The following is an 18,367-nucleotide window of genomic DNA, read 5'->3' as shown; positions in this document are numbered from 1 at the left end:
CGGTAGATCAGGATCTACCTAATGGGCACCCCTGGTCTAAACACAGTTCTACTACTATTTATCTCATATACGGCTCTATTTTCGTAGACGGCACATGAGCAAATGCTGGCGTACCCTGATCTTCATGCAAGCGCAAGCCTCACTGCATCTGTTTGGGAATTCAGTAGACCATTCTTCGCCAAGCTGGGCGCTCCAACACACTGAGGCTGTGTTCTTTGACAGGAATCCGTCTATTAAACTATACGCCTGCGAGGATGGCGTCTAAGTCCACTGCGGTCGGTAGATCGCTGGTCTAACGCCGTTATGCTCAATTTGAACAATATCATTATATTTTTTAAATAACTGGCTGGTCCGCGGCTGGGCAGGGATTTGAGGGCTGGATGGCTGGAGGTGCATATAAATGTATGATTGGTGGTGCGGAAAGATACATATTTAATTCGCCAGCTCATTCTGTATATGTTTTGATGTACCGCCCCAGATTTCTCAAAACGGGGTCTACGTTTTAGAAACTACTTTAATTAAATGCTGTCTATGGTATACACCTGCAGTGGGTGCTGCACATCGGTGGTTAGAATGCATACTTTGAGTAAATTACCCATGTTTTATTTTCACGACTCATCACAATCTTCAAATTATGATTTACATCCCAAAAAATAATTAAGTGAGATTAAAAAATGATTCCTTATGATTTGTTTTCCAAAGGTGCAGCAGAGGGATTAGAGAACCACATGCAGTTCTGGCACTCCTATTATAGAAAATTCTTTCCATCCATCTATACGTACATCTGTATGTCCGTTTGTCTGTCTGTGTATACATACATACATATGTTTGTCCATCCATCCATAGATAAATACATATGCACGCAGAACAATAGATTACTTCCATAAAAAAAATCTAGGCATGCAATTCTAAATATATTACAAAGAAAGAAAAGAGATCTTCATGAATGGATCATCTCCCACGTAAATACATGTAATATTCAGATTACATGAATTAGTTAATTATCATTCAATCATTTCTCATTATGGGAGCGGACTTTTCTTCACATTATGCACATGTTATTTTAATGACGAGGAAAAAAATACGTCTTGATTAATGCACCATCTGCCCAAATGACATGAATGAGTCAACATCTGTTCAAATTCTGTTCAAATAATTTGGCCGTTTTAGGCCAGGCATCTAACACTTTGGTGATGTCATATGGATATACATTAACAGCCATGACATGCAAATCTCAATTCAGAGTCACTTGGAAGTGGTTTATGGGGAAATTACAGTTTTTGGAAGCTGAAATTATAAATGCTCATCTTCGTAGTATTGAGCTGCTAATCAATATATTGCTAACTACACACAGTACAACTGGGTCTGCAGCTTCTGTTTGACCCTGAGTGAGTTGTATTGTGCCAGTAACTGCACGTCAGCATGCCGTACTCTTAGACAGGATTGCATGGAATGTATGTCTTAATAAAATGCTTTCATTGCTTCAATGGCGTGTAGTGCAGCAGAGCAAATCAATTGGCTTCCCGAGTTGTTGGGGAAACGATAAATAAATGTCCCTGAACCCAAGAAAGCTTTATGGCATTGCCTGTACCACTCTACTCAACTGCCCTTCTCCTCCTCCTCCTCCTCTCTCTGACTCTCATGTCCACACATTGCACTTTGCAGTGCCCCATGCACAATACACAGCAATATGACCTAGCCTGTACACTTGAAATCTTATTTACTTTTCTCTGATAAATGCATTTTTTTTATGTCTTGAATTTGTAAAAAGTAATATTTTGTTTATCACGAATAAATGGTTCGGTGAATGTGCATATGAACTGGTTGGGTTCGGTACCTCTAACAAGGTAAAGAACCACTGATCTAGTTGTAAGCAAAAAAAAAACAAAACAAAACACTGCATTGACTACCGTTGAGCTGTGTTTAGCTTTTAGTACAACACATTTAACACATGTAATCTTTGAGACGTGTTTGTCTTTAAACTGTATTTAGGTATAATTTGTATTTATTTACTTTTCATGTACATTACATTTTAAACACATTTTAAACATTATATACTTTATGTTCCCTTGTGTTCATGTTTAAACTGGATGCTGTTGCAATTGCTTCCAATAATCAATACTTTTTAAGAATTAAACCTTTTCAACACTTGAAACAACTATGCTTTAGTATTTTAAGGCCGGTGATGATGGTGGTACATGAAGACCACAGCGTGGATTTAAAAATGACATCAACTTGTGATGCAGTTTTGTCAAAATCACCTTTCTCATGTAAAGTCTAGGGGTAAACAAATCATTATCATGAATAAATGCAAATGAAAAAAATAAATAAAACAACCTTAAAAATATCAAGCCAACAACATATTTTTTTTTGAGTGGCCCTTATGCTTCTATGCATGTGTGTAACTGAGGAGTCACCCAGTTCTCCATTGAGCGTCTCTCGATGGTCGATGGTCCAGAATGCCACTGCTCGCCTCTTGACTAGTACTCGAAAGAGGGAGCACATAACTCGTACTCTGGCATCCCTTCACTGGCTCCCTATACATTTTAAAGTTCTTAAACTTAAAGATCCTATTATTTGTTTTCAAATCTTGAAATGGCCTCGCACCACCTTACCTCTTTGAACTCATCCGCTCCTACACACCTACACACCTGTCCGGCAACCTCAGGTCTGCGGTCAAGGCATTATTAGAAGTACCAAGAACTAAGCGGAGGCTCAGACGGGACTGAGCCTTTTCCGTTGCTGGTACCTCTCTTTGGAATGACCTTGCTGAACCTTCGGCAAGCCCCTTCGCTGCCCATCTTTAAAACTCGTCTCAAACCAAATTTGCATTTTTGGGCATTTGACACGGCATGACTCAGACTTGATCTTAGTTTTATTGTTTGGTGCTTTCTACTGTCTTTGTTATTGTTTTATTGTTGTATGTATGATATTTCATTACATATCTGTGTACAGAACTTTGTATCCAGTCATGGCTGTTTTACAGTGCTCCATAAATACAGTTGAGTTGAGCATTCAGTTGAGTTGAGGAGCAAATGCAACGTCAGGCTACAAGTTGGGTAAAACACTCTGGCTGACCAAAAAAAAATGTTTCTAAATGTTTGTTTTTTGTTGTTATTATTCTATTATTTATTCAGTACCTCATCAATTGTATGATGCATTTAGCACAGCTTCAGTTCTTCAGCTGAGCTCGCCTCAATTTCGAGGGGAAACTAGCTCCCTTTAGGCTTAATTGCATGCATTTTTTTTTCATTGAGGAGAAAGCCTTAATGCGGACAGTACAGTAGATCAACATACAGCTGAAGTCTGGCACACTGACAATTTCGCCCCCTCTTGCCTCTGCATGTAGCCAGCCCAACTTTAAAGATAAAAAAAGAGCTTTATTGAAATCATATTTCATCTCACAAACTCCAACACAAGGCCTCTGCCAAATTTTAAAAAATGGTCTGAAACCATCCATCCATTATCCGAACTGCTTATCCTCATGAAAATAACAAATCCTTGCATTCAAGAATATTTGAAACAGCTCTTGCTTTGGATATCAAAATAATATATTGTGCTTGTTGTCGTAACGTGACTGATTGCTGTGCATTTTCTGTGTTTAGTAGACAAAACCATTTATCAAAAAAACTTTTATTTTTGAGAATTAGTGGGAAATGTGTCATTTTAATCTCTTTTATCATACCCAATAACGCTGAGCACCTGCATTAAATGTCTCCCACTAATGCTTGGCAACAGCCAACATAAAACGCGTTGTTTACGTTTGACAGAAGTGTTTTGTGCCGAGAAAATGTATTACTTTTCTCATCCACTTATCCTCTCGAGGGTCACGGCCATGCTGGAGCCTATGCTAGCTGTCATCAGGTACACCCTGAACCGATCGCCACCCAATTGCAGGGCACACACAGACAAACAACCATTTGTGCTCACACAGAATTATTTTATTTTATTATTACAATAATTATTACAATTATTGTAAATTTCCACAGTGTGGGACAAATAAAGGATATCTTATCTTAGAACAGTGGGTCTTAACCTTGTTAGAGTTACCAAACCCAACCAGTTCATATGCGCATTCACCAAAACCTCCATGAGTGAAAAATAAATTGAATTAAATGATTTTTTTTTACAAATTCAAGACATAAAGAAACACATTTATTAAAAACAGAAAAAAGTAAACACAATGAGTAGAAAATATATATTTTTTTAATAGTGCACAAAATGAACCAGCCAGTGATGGCCAAGTGGGCATGTCATAACTAATTGACATGTTGAGTCGGGTGTGTCTTAACCTCCATGGCAGAGGCTCTGTCGAACCCCTGAGAGTGATTCATTGAACCCCTCCCCTCGATATGGCGGCCCGGGGGGCTAGTGGTTAACGCGTTGACCTCACACTGGAGAGGTTGTGGGTTCGATCCTGGCTCCGGCTTTCCTGTGTGGAGTTTGCATTTTCTCCCGGGCCTGCGTGAGCTTTCTCCGTGTTTCCTCCCACATTCCAAAAACATGCATGGCAGGTTAATGGAACAAGTCTAGTTTAAGTCAACTAAATTGTCCCTAGGTGTGAGTGTGAGCGCGGATTGTTGTTCGTCTGTGTGTTTTGCGATTAGCTGGCAACCGGTTCAGGGTGTCCCCAGCCTACTGCCCGAACACGACCGGGATGGGCTACAGCACCCCCTGCAACCCTTATGAGGATAAAGAGGGTCGGAAAATGGATGAGTGTGTGTGTATATATATATATATATATATATATATATATATATATATATATATATATATATATATATATATATATAGAGAGAGAGAGAGAGAGAGAGAGAGAGAGAGAGAGAGAGAGAGAGAGAGAGAGAGAGAGAGAGAGAGAGAGACTGATGTCTTGCAAGTAATGAAAAGCTCACCAACTATTTGGGGCAAAGAATAGCCATCCAGGTCCAACAGAATGGTTCCTGTCTGAAGACACGTCCTAAGCTCAAAAAGACTGTGCAAGGACAGCGTGGACACATGCGGTTTGCTCCACCTCTCGCCTCCCTCCTCTACTTTCTCTTCAAACTTGACCCATCTGTAACAAAATGTTAAACACAATGAGACACAGCTGGTGGTGCAGATTTCAGGCTTTTGGACGTGGCGCGCTGTGAAGGTGAAATAGAGTGAGCGATTCCTCAGCTGAGTTCTGAGGAAACTGAATACTGTGTGCTTTAGGCTGCCCCTTTGAAGAACTCTCCAGAGGTAAAATGTTGTAAAAATGTTCTGTCTCTGAGTGTTATCACCACTGAACAGCTATTTCCCCTGTAGTGTTTGATTTGAACTCAACTCAGCAAAATGAGTCCTCCAAAGACAAGGACACATCAAGTTGTACAGATTTTGATGTCTTCATTCATTGGGGGCGTAATAGTTCAGTGGTAGAGCAGTCGTCTCCCAATCCAAAGTTTGTGGGTTTAAACCCCTGCTCATGTGCCCATGTCGTAGAGTCCTGAAGTAAGCTCCTGCTTCTGATGCTGTGTCAGGAGGTGGAGAAGCAGTCAATGTGAAGTGCTTTGAGCGCCTGGTAGGTGGGAAAGTGCAATACAAGTGAAAGCCTCAAAGTAAATAATTATTCAGAGCAATATTAACTAATTCGTTTGGATTTGCCAATGATATGTAAATGTTATTGTGTGTTTTGGAGTGGTTAGCACACCTGCCTAATAATTGAGAGGTTCAGGGTTTCAAATCTTGGTTTAGGTCACACTGTGTGGGGCTTGGACGTTCTCCCCATGCTTGCATGAGTTTTCTCCGGGTACTCCTGCATCCTTGCACATGTGAAAAACTTGCATGGTACATGAATTGAAGACTCTGGATTGCCTGCAGGTGTGAATGTGAGTGTAAATGGTTGTTTATTTACATAATCAATGTGATTGACGGTTTACCTATTTCACTTAAATCAGCTGGGAAAAATTCCAGCTGAACCGCAACTCTAATGAGAACAAGCAGTATGGAAAATGGAGGAATGGATATTTCACACGTTAAAAAATGTCCAAAAAAGCGGTGTTAGTGCAGAACACTGTGCAATCAGATGAATTGTACAGTATCTTCAAGGACATAGCTTGCATCTGATTGCATATACAAAGTACAAATCCCAATTCCAATGAATTGTATTCCATTTTACGCCATGTTGCGACTTCATTGCCATTGGGGTTTGTCTAATGATGCAGACTAAGTATGCAACATGAATGAGCGGCAGCATCCACCTTGCAGACTCCTTCCACTCCAGTTCATCCCCTTCACGCTGTAGAGTGTCCATTTCAGTGAAAAGTGTCGGTGTGGGAACGTCATCGTCCTCACTCAGGATGTAGCGCAGCCGCTCAGCTGCTGGTGACACTTGGTGGAAAACAAGAAAGGCCAGGAAGAAAGACATTACTAAAATATAGTATTCAGCCCATGCTTGCATGGGTTTCCTTCCATAACGAAGAAATATTGATGCCATGTTAATTGAAGACTCAAAATTTGTGTAAATACGAGCATGTGAAGCTTTTTTCTGTACGTTTATCTGTATGCACCTTGTCAGTGACTATCTTAACCGAAAACAGGCGGGTACAGGCTTTAGTTCATGGCCCTAAAAAATAAATGGTAGAAAATGGAATGCATGGATGGATAATGAATGGAACTTAATGAAAAAGTTCAGGCCTATGCCAGAGGTGTCCAGTTTGGTCCTGTTCCAAACGGGATTGTTTGGCCTTGGAAGAGGAAAGAAGAAATCATTATTTTACCCACTGTGACAAATAGCCACTGCCTCCTCCCTTTTTGCTGTTTGGCAGTCAACCACTGTCAATCAACAAGGCGTTAATGACCACCTCAAAGATTGTTCTGTATTATAATCAGGTTCTATGTGTTTCTTTTACTGGAAATACCACCCATACATCCATTTTATATATAGGTGTGAGTGTGGATGGTTGTTCGTCTCTGTGTGCCCTGTGATTGGCTGACAACCGATTCAGGGTGTCCCCTGCCTACTGCCCAAAGACAGCTGTGTGTGTGTGTGTGTGTGTGTGCGTGCGTGCGTGCGTGTGTGCGTGGGCAAGATCCTTCACGCTAATGCCTACCTCATACAATGATGAGAGACAATAAAACGAATGAAATGCCCGGCCAAACAAGGTCTGCGTCAGGTGCTGGGGGATGAAAAATGGGCTACTGGAACAAAGCGGAGATGGGCGAGATGCGATAATATGGCTCTGTTGGAATGCTACTACTCAAGCAACCCTAGTCAGAGGGGTTACATGCAAAGAATGTGGGCTAAATGGTTACTTCGAAACCCACAGTCACGGTTGACCGCGAAACAACTAGTAGCTCAGTGTTCCAACATCCACAAACGGCAACTGCTGTCACAACTTGAGATTGATGAGGTACAACGCAGGTTCCATAGTGAAGGGCCCCAGGCTGCCAGATCAGAGGAGGAGGTCATACAAGAGATTGGGAGGCAAGCCCCAATGAATGCAGATGATGAGATTGGGTGGCCAGCCCCAATGAATGAAATGCTGAGCGAGGCAGAAAGTTAAGATCATGGCGAGAATGAAAGCTGGGCAACCTAGAAACCGATTACAACGGCTATGTGAAGTACCATCTGAAAGTCTCATAGAAAGTGTGAATGCAGCACTGAGGGCGATCCCTACCGTAACGATCCCAGAAACCAATGAGCTGATATACGCTTCAGCATCAGTGATCCTGGAGACTCTGGGCTATAAGAGCAACCATGGAAGCCATGAGATACGTTACCCACCATGGAAAAGACGGTTGGAGGCTAAGATCAAGGCGGCCCGGAAAGATGTGAGTCAATTGACGGAGGCCCAGAGAGCTGTGATGAAAAGGCCGATACCTGAGAGGTACATCCAGATGACCATTCCTGAAGCACTCGAAACTGCCAAACAAAGGCTCCAAGCCTTGTCCAGTCGCCTAAAGCGGTACACGAAAGAGAATGGGTCCAGACGAATAAACAGCTGTTCGCAACACAACCTGCGAAAGTGTACGCTCAGTGGCAGGGTCCTAACAACAGAGCTGACCCACCAAGACTGGAAACTGGAAACTGAAAGGTACTGGAAAGGCATATGGGAGAAGGAGGTTGCATATAACAGCAGGGCACAATGGCTGGTGACCCTGAGAGAGGAGCACAGCAACCTCCCTGAACAGAACCCAGTTACCATAACAGTGGCAGACATACAGGAAAGAGTCTCAGATATGAAGAACTGAACAGCACCAGGCCCGGACATGGTCCACACCTACTGGCTAAAGAAACTCACAGCACTCCATGAGCGCCTAGCAGTACAAATGAACCAGCTGCTGAGGGATGGGACTCACCCGGAATGGCTAACCGAAGGGCGAACGATCTTGATCATGAAGGATCCCTCGAAGGGTGCAGCCCCATCCAACTATCGGCCAATAACCTGTCTCTCCACAACATGGAAGCTCATGTCAGGAATCATTGCGGCTAAGATAAGTGGACACATGGATCAATACATGAACGGAGCACAGAAGGGCATTGGTAGAGATACCAGAGGAGCCAAACATCAGCTCCTGGTTGACAGAACAGTCGCACAAGACTGCAGGTCCCGACGTACCAACCTGTGCACAGCTTGGATTGATTACAAGAAAGCCTATGACTCGATGCCACATACATGGATCACTGAATGCTTGGAGTTGTATAAGGTGAACAGGACCCTAAGAGCCTTCGTTGCGAACTCGATGAGGATGTGGAAAACCACACTTGAAGCCAATGGCAAGCCACTTACCCAAGTGTCCATCAAATGTGGCATATACCAAGGTGATGCACTCTCCCCACTGCTGTTCTGCATAGGACTGAACCCCCTAAGCCAAGTAATCACCAAGACAGGCTATGGATACCGCCTCAGAAATGGAGCTACAATCATTCACCTCCTCTACATGGATGACATAAAGCTGTATGCTAAGAGCGAAAGGGACATAGATTCCCTGATCCACACAACCAGGATCTACAGCAGCGACATCGGGATGTCATTCGGGCTTGAGAAATGTAGTCGGATGGTGACTAAGAGAGGAAAGGTAGTCCGCACTGAAGGGGTCTCACTCCCTGAAGGAACAATAGCAGACATTGAGGACAGCTACAAGTACCTTGGTATACCACAAGCCAATGGCAACCTCGAACTGGCAACAAGGAAAGCGGCTACGGCCAAATACCTCCAGCGAGTGAGGCAAGTCCTAAGAAGCCAGCTCAATGGCAAGAATAAGACCTGGGCAATAAACAGCTATGCCCTGGCAGTGATCAGATACCCTGCAGGATTAATAAGGTGGGCAAAGGAAGAGATTCAGACCACGGACGTTAAGACCCGAAAGCTCCTAACCATGCATGGAGGGTTTCATCCCAAATCCAGCACCCTGAGACTGTACGCAAGCCGAAAGGAAGGAGGCCGGGGACTCGTGAGTGTGAGAGCCACTGTCCAGGATGAAACATCCAAGCTCCATGAATACATCAAGGAGAAGGCTCCAACGGATGACGTACTCAGAGAATGTCTCAGACAATGGGGAACAGAAGATGAGGCGCTGGAAGAGGGACCATCATGGGAGGACAAGCCCCTACACGGGATGTACCACCGGACCATAACTGAAGCGGCTGATCTCAAGAAGTCCTATCAGTGGCTAGAGAGGGCTGGCCTGAAGGACAGCACAGAGGCACTCATCCTGGCGGCTCAGGAGCAGGCCTTGAGCACCAGAGCCATTGAGGTCCAGGTTATACCACACCAGACAAGACCCAAGGTGTAGGTTGTGCAAAGAGGCACAGGATAGATAGATAGATAGATAGATAGATAGATAGATAGATAGATAGATAGATAGATAGATAGATAGACAGATACATAGATACACACACTCACACACAAACAGTTTACCAACTGAGTTGATAGGTTGATAGAAGTGCGTGTCTCGAACCTACTTGTGCGGTTTATGTCTTGGAGACTCGGGTCTTCCGAATCCATGAGTCCTTCCTCCATGTCTATGTCTCTATACTGGTCAGGCTCGTGTTGTCTGCGGTGGCTATAGCGTCTGTCTCTGTCCGTGTTGCTGTCATGACTCGAACGCCTTCGCCTGCGCTTTCGCCGATACCCTCGAGGAACCGGTACACCAATGTAGATCGACTGATGATCTGCTGGCAAAGATGATCCAAAGACACGTTAAATATATGCCGCATCTGAAACAATATCTGAAACAATTAGCCATCAACCTCTTACAGTATGTAGGATACATACCGATCGGTACGCACTAAGGAAATAACCAGTCATCGCGTGCCTCCTTTGGGCCTGAGGCAAAATTTTATTATATTGGCCTCTAATTCTGCCAATAATATTGATTAGTGATCATTCATTGTTGAATTTCCCCTTGAGGGGTTAGAATGAATATAATAATTTAAAACAACAACAACAACAACAACAAAATACACTCTAAAATTGAAATGGGGTTTGATTTACATACCTTTCCAAGTAATAAAGCCCCACAAATGCATTACTGAAAATCACCCACCGGGGGTGTCCAACTCAGGTCCTCGAGGGCTGCGAACATGCATGTTTTAGATGTTACTCTCCTCCAACACACCTGATTGAAATGATCGGCTCATCAGTAAGCTCTGCAGAAGCTTGATCATTGTCATGATTTGGTTGGGGACCAACAGGTGGCACTGTAGGGCTCCCCCTGCAGCTGCACACCTGTTGGTCGTTATGTAATTATTAGTTGTATAAAAGGACTCCCGCCCGAACACTCATTGTCCGGTCATTGTTTGCTCTTGGCTGCTGTCATGTTTGTTTGTTGCTGTTTGCTCTTGCTAACTGTCATGTTCGTTTATTTGCTGCTCCTTTGCTGCTGTCATATTTGTTCTGGTAGTGTTTTGGTTATTGATAGTTTTTGTTTAAGTCATGGCTTTTGTTTGTTACTTTGGACTTTGTTTTGGATTTACGGTAGTTTTCTTTGTTTTAAATACAATTCGTCAAGTACACCCTGCTCCTCCCTCCTACCTGGTTTTCTGGTCCACCACCACCTCGCAACGTGACAATCATGACCCTAGTCGTTTGAATTGGATGCGGTGGAGAAAGGATAGTGGCCCTCAATGTCTGAATTCGGACACCTCTGTAGGCCTACTAAAAGTAATATAAGTAACATAAACCAGTATACAATGTATTTACTGTGAATTGGTTTTGGTTTAAAAAAACGAAACAGCAGTCTTCAAAATAATTTGTCATGCAACAACAACAACAACAACAATAAAGTACAACAACAAATACAATGAAGTAGCTGTAAAATAGATGAGAAAATAAAATAAAAATGCCAAGCAAACACTTAATGACCTATTTAAACAGAAGTTTGCCTCAAGTCTTGAAATGATATTTAAAAAAAATACTTGATTCGTACATACATTAGAAATCAGTCACCACCGCCGCCCGCCATCATGTACGGTACTACGTCTTTCACAGAAGAAAATATTTTCATCCAGTTTATAATGAGTCCCATTTCAATATCGCTCCTCGTGATAGACATTGGCTTAAAAAACTGAATCTAATGATATCACCGTCAATGTTGACTTTTTCGATAATATAGGCAGATGAGATTTTTCACTCCACTTTTTACTCAGTGGAGCATTTTCTCAAGTGTTAACCCACTGAATGAATTACACATCGCATACATCAGTTTACCTGTTCATCTAAAATTTTCAACTGCACGACTTATTGAGAAACACAACCTGTGTTTATTCTCAGAGGTCTCTAACAATATTCCACTCACCTTCTTGCTCCTCATAACGTAGTTGTGAGACACTCATCCCTCTTTCTCCGTGCTCCATCCTAGTAATGACAACAAAGGGTGATAGTGTTAAGAATAAAACCCATGCATGTTTTAAAACTGTTCTTTTTTCAAGTTGTTGTTTTATATTTGCAGTGGTTATGGATTCAGGTATAACTGTATTTGGTTTGGTGAAAATGTTATGGCTGACTTTCACATTTCTGACTTCATGTTGTAATGCACAGACATTTTACACATTTACTTTTTTGCACAATTTTGATGGACTGTATTTTCCGATGAAAGTTTAACTCGAAAATCTCATAGTTGTTTTTCTGGTATGGAATGAAAACATCAAAATATGAAAAACGCAAAATTTGATGAAACTTAAAATCAGCTCCACTCCCAACATGTGTCGTGATTATGTCTGCATGTTGTTATCAAATTCATTTTTATGTGAGTAGGCTTGCAAAAGGACAGGCGAATGCGTTGCACGTGTGTGTCATTGCTCTGATTCTATGTGCGCCAAACAAGAGCAACAGCAGTTGTGGATCTTGTGCACTGACCTGCATGTTGACTTATGTTGGAGATCAATGAGAAAATAATTAAAAGCCAGGCTAAGTCAATGGAAATTTGCATGATTGAAACTAATGTGAGGGTAACTTGGTATTGCTGAACATCTGTACAGAAGAAGGAAGGTCAGTGTGTGTCACTGTGAGAATTGTATTTTACTTTATAACAACATCCTTTTTTTAATCTTGCACTTGACAAATATAGTACTCCCAAAAACGAAAAGCGGTACCAAAACTAATAAAAACTAAACTAAAATGAAGCATACTTAAACAATCTTAAAACTAATAAAAACTAACAACACTTAAACGCTCTTAAAATGGATTTGAAATAACTGAATTTAAAGAGAAAAGCAATAAAAAAATAACTATAAGGAAAAATCCCAAACTACTGCAACACTGAATAGCAGCCTGCCAGAACCAGTTAATGGTTAACATTAATTAACCATACCAGCACGCACGCACGCACACACACACGCACACACACACGCACGCACACACACGCACAACCACACACACACACACACAACCAAGCAACACTACTGCAGAAATCTATGACAATAAATGTTATTTTCAAAGTATATCACTTATTTATTTATTCTTATTGAATCGTAATTTTATTGTAGTTTTTTATGGCCTCTACATTTTTAATTAGTATTTTAAAGACTGAGCAGGCACTCAAACTGCAAATTAGCTAATGTCTGTACCTTGTCCGATGTACCTTGTCCACATCAGACATTCACTTTTCTATCCTCTTCTTCCTTCTGGAATACACCACGGGACATTTAAGTCAAGAACCACAAGTTTTCCAGACAGGTTATCACACAAAGGTGTGATATGATATGCATCTGCCCCCATCCTACAGGTTGAACTCATGATTACCGGTATACCACCCCTTACACAAAAGTTTGATAGAATGAACAAAATCTGTGCAGTCTTGTCTGATGAAACATATCAGTTCAATATCGGAACCAAAATTATGGCTCAACTCCCATATCATAATACAGACATTTTTTTTTTCTCAATGTGGCAAATTGTGAGATGTCTAACTGATTTTATGACAGTGACGATTGAGTTTTATTCTATTCTATTCTATTCTATTCTATTCTATTCTATTGTATGCATCACACAATTTCCCAATTTGAAAGGGACTGCTGTATCTATCATTTCTGTTAAATAAAAAAAGAATCAATGTTAATTTGACTTTCCTTATAATTAAAAAGTAACACACACACACACATTAAGCACACTTTTTTTAAACATCCCAAGCCTGATTGTCCAGTACTTGTGCATTCACATGTACATCAGCTGCATATTCTCGCTCTGTCTCACACTCTGCTGGTATCTGATTCACAGGCTCCCCTCTCTCAGGATTTGTAACTCTCTTTTCTGCTCTGTGTACTCTCTCAGGAAGAAATGTCTCTTAAGTCCTCTGAAGGTCTCTCTCTGTGGCACTCTCAGTTTGTCTCTCTTCAGCTCTCTCAATATGTCATCATCTGGATTTGGTCTCATTGTCTGCCACATTTTTAGTTATCATAATGGTGAAGAAATGTCCTTTTCCTTTTCCCATTTTGAACTTGAGACAAAAATCAAAGTAATCAAATCCAGTAGACACTTAAACAGCTTCTTCCCTCTAGCCATTAACTCCTTAAACAGTCACTGACAGTCACTCTTCTTGCACCACAAAATGGTACTTCAAAACTAGTGGTTACTCTAAAATGGTTCAATGATTTTGTTGTTTACGATGATACTAGTGCAGCGTGTTATACCGGAGACAAATTCCTTGTGTGTTCTACATACTTGGCCAATAAAGATGATTCTGATTCTGATTCTTCTGAAAGGAATACACCCGATTTCAGCAACCCAGTCTGTAAATCAGTGTTTCCCAAACTTTGTTTAGCCAAAGCATATATTTCACATTGGAATAAAAATGTCACTCTAAGCAAAACGATTCTCAAATACTGGATAGGTCTAGCGAGGTTAATGATGTACCTTCTGTCATTTAGTGAAAGGGCATTTGATTATTCTGTCTGTTACCATACATGCCTGGCATAGACAAATTAACAAAATAAATCATTGATGTCTTAGTAATTGACACTGGTTAATTTCCCATGGCACATCTGATGATCTCTCACGGTACACCGGTTGGTAATCGCTGCTGTAAATAACATTTATTATAATGGGCTACTATTGTGGGCTCATGTGCTTTTGTGTTGGGTTATAAGTGTCTCAGGAAGGGTCTCAACATTTTAATTATTGATGTTATTGTTTTCTTCGCGTTGATTTTATCCTTCGTGTCTGCGAGTTGATTTAAGTCATACGGTTAGCTCTTTGTGCTGCTTCTGCCTTAATTTTTTCCCCCGACAATTCTTCAGCAGCATCCCAGCTATCAAATGTGTAGTAATCCTGAAATACCGTTAATTATTAAATCACTCATTATGTCTTTAAATGTGCTCATTTCTGTCCTCAGAGTTCTTTACGTTTACTTTTCAGAAAATCTGACTGCATCAGGTTGATATGTTTACTCGTCGTATATTCCAATGGCTACGGGTGCTGCACATTCATTTGGAACCAATGCGCTCATGAGCAATTGCGCAGTTCTCGCACCCTCTCGACGCACACAACGTCGATGACGCTGGCGTGCACCATGCACACACTTTACATTTCTACATTCATTCCATCCCAATTTGATCTACAAACAGGACACCACACCGTTCCCACTTCTCTTACAGTTTCAGGAATGTGACTGAGGATGCACACTCAGTTATTCTACTCTAGTATACTTTGAAGCATACATTGACACACATACAGTCACACTCACAACTGACCAGAGTCTGCCGGCGACACGGGGGAATACCTGTACTCCATTCAGGAAGTCCTAACATGAGCAAGTAAATCAGGCTCTCTTCCTTGTTTTTGACTATAATTTATGAGTGGGTAATGTGTGATCATATTTATACAGACTGTATTTAGACTGAATTAATTATGCTTAAAATGACCTCAGATCTGAAATAAAAATTACAAACTAGGGCCGATTTTATTCATGTCACAAATCTCTACTCCACGATATGCTAATAAGATACTCTATTTTGATACATAAGTGCTTTTTTATAATCTCATAAACATTGTAACTGTGCTCTCAAGTCCCTGAAAACAACAACAACAAAAAAACAGATTGATCCAGATATATGTCATTTTTTTCATTTTTTTGTAGATTTGGAATGCCAGGAAATACAAACATAAGACTCCAAGAATATTAAAATTCTGTTTGTGTTGATTTTTGTGAAAAAAAAAAATGCACAAATGAGGTCGTGCACTTCATTTGGGATTCCTATTTCACAATTTTGTGCTTGAATGGTTCTTGAATGGTACTTTTCATGCATGAGGGCCCTTTCCACCAGGGAAAGAAAATCACAGCATGTGGTTATTTTTTTGATTGTTGAAACACTTTGTTGTTAAAAGGTGGATCATTTTATTCATGCATTGCGCATGAAATATATTAAGGTACTGTGATGTACATTGGTTCAATAAAAACAGACATATGCACATATTTTGTCCAGAATGCATTAGTTTAAACATACGCTGCCCCCTCTATCTTTAAAATTTCCAACCCCTGTTTTTTATTGACTCAATGCATGAAAATAGTGAATAAGCATCATGTCTAAATGAGTCTTTCCTCTTTACAAAAGTTGCCATTCGGGTTTGCTCTCAGAATGTGGTGTGTGATTATTCAAGTTAAAAACCATTATCCCAGTGACACAATGCTCTTACTATGTGGACACCCCAGAGGGATGGGATGCGAGGAGCCTGGTGGACTGTCAAGCCAAGCTGAGCTGCAGTTGGGAATGTTTGCAATGGTGGCTTGGTAATTAGTGCTGTCACATCGGTGTCCTTCACACCCAGTAGGCAGCAGGGATCAATGGGATCACCCTGTCAAAACTGAACACAAGCTGCACTCAACCTCACATGCACATGGAATCGTGCGTTTTTGTGCTCAGCTGCTTGCACATAGACACAATACAGTACAGTATACGCTGGAATCCTCTTCAATTGCTCCATAATGTCGCCAATTAGACAGAGTATCCTCTCCCACCTCACCATTCGAGGATGAGACACAAATTCTCAAGATTCTCAATTGGGTTGAGGTCCCAAGAAATGCTTGGTCAGTTTATCACTTTTCTCCTCTTTTTGGAGATGGATTTGGGGTCAATATCATGTTGGAAAACTGGCATGCGGCCAATCTTCTATAGTTAAACGTTTATGCTGTGCTTCAGTACATGTTGGCATTCATTCAGTGAACTATTGCTCCTCAGTGCCGGCAACACTCATGCAGCAGCCTGGTACAGTAACCATCAATCCTCTACTGTAATGGTATGTTGTTTTTGCTAATCGTGTTGAAAGGTTAATTGATCATAAGAAAGCCTACGTGAAATCATGTCAGCGCAAATTAAGGTGATTGTGCTTATTAGAGAAGCTTTAAAATTGGTCTTTCAGCTCGTTGAGTATTTATTTATATTCATAAAAATTACAACTTTCCTCTGAAACATAGCAGTCTGTTCTTGTTTTGAGAAATGAAGGTAATTTCATGCACGATATTGGCAAGAAACTGAACGATTGCTCACAACAATAATCACAAACCAGGTCTCACCAGAATAGTAAGTGAAATGGCTGGCAGTTGCCTGCGGTGCACAACTAAGCTAGAGAAGAAGTACAGTAGACTTTTTAGTTTGAGAAATAGATGCCTCATTGGAAGTTACGGGAAAACGCCAGTCTCAACATCCACAGTGAAGAGCCGATTCTGGGAATTCTTCCCTTCTAGGCAAAGTGGCCAAACTACATAAAAAAAAAGTAATATCAGAGAGTGATCAATAAAAGGGAAAAAATCTTACTCGCAAATTTAACACAAACATTGGGAAAGAGAAAAATGGAATACACTACTGCAAAAAAAAAGCAGGATGGATCGACACAAATAAGTTTGAGGTGTTTGGATCACAAAGGTCATTCCATGGATACAGATCAAGTTAAAAAACTAATATGCCGCCATCTGTCGAGTATGTTGGAGGTAAGGTCTGAACCTGCCTTGATGCTTGTAAAGTGGAAGATTTGTCCAAGGTAAATAGGATTTTGAATTAGGAAGGTTATCATTCCATTTTCAACGCTGTGTCATAACATCCCCTGTGGACAGTGCTTGATTGATGACAATTTCCCCCTGCATTAGGAAAGTGACCCGATGCTCACTTCCAGACTATGCAACATCTATTTATGGAGGACAGCACAATCAGTCACCAAAAGTTTTCAGGGACAAGACTGTAAAGTTGCACAAGGGTGGAATGGATTACGCCAGCAAAAGATTTGGTGAATGGGTAGTAAATATTCAGGGATGGATGGACAGGGTAGGTAAGTGAAGCAGTCATACCCACTGCTGGACATTCATTAAAAAAAATAGGGGCGGGGAAACAATGCTTAATACATTAAATTACATGGATGCTCCATTTTTGTTCTATACCAGTGCTTTATATTGAGTTTCATTGATTTTATTCAAATAGCTGAATGAACATATTTCCTGATGAAATAAAGAAGCAACAAGTGAAGTGAAGCATTGCACACACTGTGCCTCCAGTTCCCGCGCACACATTCATTTGCCCACTCAGGCAGTTGCCGTGTGCATTCACACAAGAGACGTTGCTGTTTGTCCTTCTGTCGCCGCAAAATATGTTTTTATCATATATGTACTGCAATATGTTTAACAGATGTTTAACAGTTTGCCTAATATGTGTGGAACATATTCAGTCGCTTTTACGACCAGAAAAGCGATTGAAAGTGCATGCTGGAGACCAGAAAATACAGAGCAGCTGCCAGCTTGTGGCAGTGTTGTGCTCCATTGGCGCAATGCGTCGAAGAAACCTGTAGACAAACATAAAACAGTGGAGGAAGTCGCGGCTGGTTGTGCACGTGCAGACTGTAGCTGCCATTTTAAACCGAGCGTCCCCGGCAAGCTCTTCCATTCCTGAGGCGACTGTATTTGGCTTCAATAAATTCAT

At 41.1% G+C, this 18,367-nt stretch overlaps 2 protein-coding genes across 4 annotated transcripts in view; one reads left to right on the top strand and one right to left on the bottom strand.

Annotated features, from left to right (window-relative positions):
• Positions 1-18,367, top strand: part of LOC127602290 (uncharacterized) — a 180,000-nt gene that overhangs the window by 117,263 nt on the left and 44,370 nt on the right. The gene's annotated exons all lie outside the window — the stretch shown is intronic.
• slc4a5a (solute carrier family 4 member 5a) overlaps positions 1-18,367 on the bottom strand; it is a 53,999-nt gene that overhangs the window by 30,811 nt on the left and 4,821 nt on the right. For 2 of the 3 annotated variants that reach the window (XM_052068198.1, XM_052068199.1), the window contains exons 1-4: positions 11,764-11,822; positions 9,929-10,141; positions 6,222-6,351; positions 4,896-5,056 (exon numbers count right to left, since the gene is read on the bottom strand). In XM_052068198.1, the coding sequence (XP_051924158.1) occupies positions 4,896-5,056; positions 6,222-6,351; positions 9,929-10,141; positions 11,764-11,821 (562 nt within the window). In that variant the 5' untranslated portion in view covers position 11,822. Of the gene's footprint in view, positions 1-4,895; positions 5,057-6,221; positions 6,352-9,928; positions 10,142-11,763; positions 11,823-18,367 lie in introns of those variants that run through there. The other variant, XM_052068201.1, reaches the window with a different exon arrangement.

The sequence above is a fragment of the Hippocampus zosterae genome, chromosome 6 (assembly GCF_025434085.1).
Source record: "Hippocampus zosterae strain Florida chromosome 6, ASM2543408v3, whole genome shotgun sequence".
NCBI lineage: Eukaryota > Metazoa > Chordata > Actinopteri > Syngnathiformes > Syngnathidae > Hippocampus > Hippocampus zosterae.
The sequence above is the reverse complement of the archived record's forward strand: the minus strand, read 5'-3'. Positions and strand labels throughout refer to the sequence as shown.